The sequence below is a fragment of the Mucor mucedo genome, assembly GCF_025094135.1.
Source record: "Mucor mucedo strain NRRL 3635 chromosome Unknown EV154scaffold_337, whole genome shotgun sequence".
NCBI classification, from domain to species: domain Eukaryota; kingdom Fungi; phylum Mucoromycota; class Mucoromycetes; order Mucorales; family Mucoraceae; genus Mucor; species Mucor mucedo.
Genome location: NW_026252621.1, coordinates 10,898 through 17,502, shown reverse-complemented (window position 1 = coordinate 17,502; position 6,605 = coordinate 10,898). Strand labels below are relative to the sequence as shown.

Sequence of the window (6,605 nt, the reverse complement as noted above, 5' to 3'; positions counted from 1 at the left end):
CTGCTATACAACTTCTCCTACTTCGAGTACATACTTCTATATTAAAGATTGCATGATTGGCCTAAATACGATATACGAATGACAGTTGGATACAGAATGCTATACCACTGAGTTACGATATCACCGATCGAGAAGAGAAACTTCTCAGATCAATCAAGAATTATAAGAAAGAGAAAATTAATATTAATAGTTCTCTCAATGGATTAGCTACCCAGAGAGAGAATAGAACAGCTATTAATATAAATGGTTCATTTACTTATATATTGATATAATTATACTGCTGATAAAGAGTATAAAGAAATAGTGTATGAATTAATGGATACCTAGCTTCTACAACCAAATATACAAATATCGATAAGACATTTTATATTTGGGATCGTAATTTATTCATTACAAAGATAATGAATAAATGATCAACTATTATGTTCTATTGCTAATTACACTTGACAAACAAGTATGCATCTTTTACAGTAACCGTTGCATGATCTGATAAATAAGTGTCTCGTAATACTAAAGATTTATTAGCATACTCATGCTCCCGATCCACTGATATGGGACAACGTTATCTGGAAACAATTCTAATGAGTAGTATCCATTTAACCCAAGGCGGGAAACAAAGTATAGATCTATTCCAAAACCAGAAAGGTTGACTCATCATTAAAACTCAGGAGAGTTGTGCAATATAAAAAGGATCAATTATTTCATAGCAGCAGAGTTCTTTTAGTCTATTTTTACCCCTAATAAAAATATACTTTTATCTCATTACTTTTCTATGTAATATTTTGTCAAATACCACATAATGAAGCCAAACTTACATACATGTTCGCAATATACTTTCTTATCACCTAGGCTAAAAAAACTTACTTAAACAGAGTAAATGCGGACGAATGGGCGAATAGTCGTCTGGGGGTAAGCATCCGTTCAAATCTGAGCGGATAGTCGTCCGTGAGCGAGTATCCGTTCATTTTGGGTAAATAAACAATGGTACACAAAAATAAAATTACTTCATTTACTCAAAAAAGGTAAATATTCGTCCAGGGGTAACTGTTCGTTCATTTTGAGTAGAATATATAGGTTGCACAAAAATTTAAGCTTTTTTATCCGTTCCACTTTCCTGCAGCAAACGAGCATTCGTCTATGGGCGGATACTTACCCAGATTGGGTGAATAAAAATTGAGATCCAAACCTTAAAATTACTCATTCATTCCATTTACCTGAAGCAGACGAGTATCTGTCTTAGTGTCCTGTTGTCAAAAAGCCGCGTATACAAAGAAATTTATCTTCCTCCAGTCATCCCTCCGTCGTAACACCAACCTCTAAAAAGTACATATAAACGGAGTCTTTTTTTTTCCTTTTCTTTTTCCTTTTCCTTTTTCCTTTTTTCTTTTTTCTTTTTTAATATCTGTTTTTTATCTTTTTACCTCAATAAATCAGTTTTTTTTAAAAAAAAATTACTTTTATTCATTCTTGTTTCTCGTAACCATGTAACTGAATAAACGTCTGGGCTTACTTCTTTTGCAATTACACTCTGGTAAACTCATCATTCCATCTCTGAAGTCCCTCCCCTTACTTATCTCTCTTTTAATTCAGCATAGACAGGTGTATAAAGGCCGTGCTTACAGTGTACTACGCCAGTGCTATAAGTAAGTGTTTTTCGTTTATGGCTTTTCTTTTCTCTAATTATCTCTTCAGACTTAAGCTTCTTGTTTTTACCGTAGTGGCGGCTACTCTGTTTAGAAAAGGAATTAGTACGTATCAATTTTGAGTCTTCTTATCATAAACTAACCTAATACTCATTTAGAAAACTTTGGTTATCCCCCTTGTTTTTAGATTATACGTTGCTTCCTATACATAATAATCAATGCCTTCATGTTATGCCATGTACCGTTTACTTTTTAGCTCATTTAAGTAGTAATCCTTCTACATAGCAATTTGTCCTCAAGTATCAAAATATAAATAAATCTTACTTTCATTCTTTTAAATAAAATATATAATCAACTTTTAAAACTGCAAACCAATTTTTTCAAACGAATGAATGTATTAAATGATTCAATATGTATAAACGAAAGTTTTTTATTTGGCTGAAGGCTGAAAGGGAGAGCTGATTTTAAAATATACACCCCCTTAATTATGCATTTAATCCGGTTTTTTTTTTTTTTTTTTTTTTTTTTTGGGTAAATGGGTAAACGCTTACTATAAATTCGTCTAAACGAGTAAATGGGTAAATTTACCCAATTCGTTTTTTTTGGGTAAATGGGTAAACACTTACTAAAAAATTCGTCCAAACGAGTAAATGGGTAAATTTACCCAATTCGTTTTTTTGAGTAAATGGGTAAACACTTACTAAAAATTCGTCCATTTGGACGAATCAGGCGAAACATTATAGCCTTGGTGATAGTAAACCCCATAAAACAATAATCCATATGTATTGAATATGATTTTTTAAAAAAAGCTACATTGTGCAGAAAATTAGTGAAATAACAAACACGCAGAGAAGTAAGCAGTAGACAAAACAGATTTTTGTCTGTCTGAGGCTATTCAAATTTTAAAAGTCATGCCAAGCCACCTGACTGGGCAAGCTGCATTCTACTCAAAGGGGACCAAAAACTGGAAGAAAACCCAGTCGCGCGAAAGGCGACTCTCAAAAGAGTAAAAAAATCTGGGGACCGGGAAAAGGCTGGATTGCAATGAAAAGAAGGGCAGTAAGGAATAAAAAAAAGTCTGAGGGGGGTGGGGGGCAGAAAAAGGCTGGGTTGCAATTACAAGAAGGGCAGTAAAGAGTAAAAGATCTGAATACAATCTTCAAGCGTGAAAAGGCTGGGTTGCGTAACTCATTTCTCCTAAATAAGCAAGGCTTTACTCGTTGAACAAATTTCTTGAGCTTGTTACCAATTTTATAACCACTTTTTTTTTATATGCGTATACAAATGCGTTATTAGTATATAATGCTTTCAGTTAGATCACCAATAGCTTTTTTAGCATGTACTCAGACACTCTTTTCATGTCTAGCTGTATGAAGGTAAAGTGACCATTTCTCCCTTTAAAATAAGTTCATCATTTACATCAGAACGTCCATCACAGACCCGAAATACTAAAAAGAAAAAATAAGGCACAATGATAGACACAGGTACAGTGTCGTGATTGAGGCTATATACTTAATATATGACTCGATCTACACTTCTTAAATCTTCAATTTGTTAATCCTAAATATATCTCTTATCGATACTTTCCATTAAATACTGATCATTTACTTTATGTATAGGCTTGATCTCATATCATCCTTCATACAAGTATAAGGCATACTCATTTAAAAAATAACATTAATATGAAAATATGTGAAGGTTACATTAGCCACAATGAGGTGCCACAGCTACCTTTATTAAGAACTACAATTTCCCCTGAACAGTGTGTTACAAGATATACACAGTTTAAGGATGAATGTTATTGTTATTGACATCTCATTATGGTCTTTCTTTACGGGATCATTACATCGATTTCCACATACGGCCACTTTAAAATTTCTGGGTCATTTAGGATCGGGTACCTTTTGGCTATCCCAAAGAGTTGGATTTTTTCAAGAGGCCCTGTTACACGCACTGTAAATATACCAAATATAAAATTCTTATATGCTACCTGTCGGATTGTGTCAGCCATGCATAGCTAAGCTGAGTTATTTAAACTATTTTATCAGGCTCATGAAACCCCTCCTCCAAAGTTTTGTTCCTTGGGTTTTGCGATACTTTTAATTTCCTGCTCAATGCCCTGTAACATAGTCAGACGCGTGCTGTTTTTTCTTGTTTCCATTACTGCTCAAAAGAATATTTTCTGTACTAAGCTCGTAAACATTCATTCTCGATAGGTTGAGTATGAGAACCCCCCCCCCCTTCCATTTTCGGTGGTTCTTACTTTAATATAATAAGGGCAATTGTATTTGCAAATGTCCTTTTGACGTTGACAATTAGTGTCTGAAAGTTGTTTTCGAGGGAAAAGTTTTTAATAAAATTGGTAGTGAATTCTTTGGTGATATTGGGTGTTCATGTTGGCAAAAGAGCAGACACTTTCAGAAGTTTTAATATTTATTTTGATTTCTAGAGAAAAGAGTTTGTTTTATTTTTACAGAGTGTAAGGCAATTAAGGGACAGCCACTACAGCATGTGATCTCTTAGGAACAGCCAATAGGTTTCCGATTCTAGGCTGTGACTACGCTCACTTTGGCTGTATCTAAGTGTAACTTCTGGCCCAACATCTCCCCGGAGGGAGGGCGTAAAATAAGCTCACTGTTTACTTTGCGAAATATCAAATTTTTTTTACTCTTGCTAGAGGATAACAACATCAACTAAATATGACGTTTAAAGCAAACTTTTCCCAGCCATTTTTAGAAGAGACTCAGTGTGTTCATCATAAAAAGTCTACGGAAAGCTTCAAAACCTTGACCTTAACATTGGTTCGTCATTGAAGAAGAGAAATTCTATAAAAAGAAAAGAAACCTACAGAATACGAAAACAATCACCATATCGTAAGGCCTTATGTAGGCGCTATTAAATGCTCTAACTTTTTTCACCAATATGCTTGCTGACCTCCTGTCAAAATTGCTTGTATTAAGAACAGCAACTGTCATAACACTACGTTATTAGAGCTTTTGTGCTTTCAATTGAAAGATCCCCCTCCCGCCTCAAGCACAGTTTAAGTTAAGCAAACAGAGAAAAGAAAAGAAACAAATTCTTCGTTCCTTATGTACCGATTTACATCTGTTGCCATTTTTTTACAGTACACCCTGTGAGGAAGCTTTTAACATAATTCACACTCTCGAGATTACACTATTTTGGCCCACATCACTTTTATATTCTCCTGCATCAATCCCTCAAACTGTTCAAAGTAGCCATATACCTTACTTTTTATTGGTAGCTCCATTACTTTTCGGCACATTCTTTTCTTCTTTCTTGTCATCCTCATATCATCAAGCCGAAACTTACCTCTATTTCCTTGTATACTACACCCTTATCCACAAAGTATGCTTTATGCGTCGTATTCATTTGCCCTCTCGTGTTATGCTTCTCATGTTATACTTGATCTCGTGTCCATCTTCTGCTTTTCTTTTCTTGAATTTGATGTATTTTGATCTCACTAATACTTTCTGACCTTGTCTCTCTTGCTCTCCTTTGTCTGATTACACCTATTGTACTTCTTGTTGCAAATAAATGCCTCGTAAAAGGAAGGCCAGCCTTCAATTCTTCCAAGCCTCAAAGAAATTTCGTCATTATCTTCATTGTTTACAGACAGCCTACAGCAATTGCCTATAATTCCAAACTGTCGTTTGGCGATCCTTTCCCAAAGATTATGGTAACTATCATGAGAATTTATTGGTCGTCCGTTGCAGTTATAAGTTTACTGATCTCAATTTCCAGTTGCTGGTTTTATTATCACGGTGTTAATCCATTATTCTAAACCAGCAGGCCAAACATTTATCAAAATGAAGGTCAAATACCTCATAAACGGTACAAGATGATTTAAACTGTGGGAAGCTAAAAACGAAATTAAAACAAAAATAAAAGCGAGCCCTCATGCCTGCATAATTACCTGTTTAACCTGGATTTAAAGGTGGCATAAAAATGGAAAGCTTCCTACACTTTTTCTAGCGAGTTTGTGGGGAGAGAAAAAAAAAGAGATGCGGTTTTTTTTTTTTTTTTTTTTTTTTTTCAGCTGTTGAAAAATCTTTGTTATACCCAGAAATGTCCAAAGCAGAAGGACTTTGTCGCGTTAAGACACCTGGCTGTCTATCATAGAAACAAAAACTGCAAACGTATACTAATGCTGTTCGTAAAAAGATCTGGTACGCTCTCTTGGGACGATGGTCATTCCTTGGTCGTTTATTGCGCAGTGTACAAAAATAGAAGGAAAGTCAGCGTACAATTTCTAGCCCGTGGCACTCCTTATACTGTGGCCAACACGTACATCTTTCCCTCCGTACAAAAACTATTGTTTTGTACGACACAAAGATATCAAGTTATTATAACAATCCCGTCAACTAAAGCATCAACAGAGACCCCTCAGCCAATCCTGATTCACATTCGACGACCAAAAAGTATCCTTCCGGCCTCGAAAGACATTCACCATAACTGCTCATTGAGTACAGATTCTCAGGAATCTTCAGCCTCACCTGAGAACCATAAACGACTTACAGGCCCTCCCGCTAACACTGCTACAGCCGTTGAAACATCATCTCTAATCTGCAATCCAGCAACCAAACGTCCTTTCGCTGCCTCCACCATTGTAAAACTGTTTGACGACAACATTACACGCCATAAGAAATACATTGGTAAAAACTCCTCCACCATAAGCCATCCCTCTCAATCCCATATCCTCCACAACACGATGGAAAACAACACGCTTCCTGCAATCCACTTAACTTCTGCCACGACCCACGGAGTCAGCTCCCCTGACGATCTCTCATCTCACTCCCTAGACAAGGATGGTTCATCATTACGAAACAATTTCCAATTTGGAGATACGTCAAATGATTTTCTATCCCAGAGTAGTCTACCTGAGGTACCTCATAATCCTTCTTTAAACGATAATGATACACCCAAATGGGCTTTGGACCTACA

At 35.7% G+C, this 6,605-nt stretch overlaps 1 protein-coding gene across 1 annotated transcript; it reads left to right on the top strand.

The window, feature by feature from the left end:
• Window positions 1-4,885: 4,885 nt before the first annotated feature.
• Window positions 4,886-5,087, top strand: EV154DRAFT_534512 (uncharacterized protein; the record flags this gene model as incomplete). The annotated part of the gene is made up of 1 exon (XM_051604031.1): window positions 4,886-5,087. A coding segment is annotated over one exon (202 nt), but the record flags the coding sequence as incomplete, so codon positions are not given.
• Between the last annotated feature and the right edge of the window lie 1,518 nt (window positions 5,088-6,605).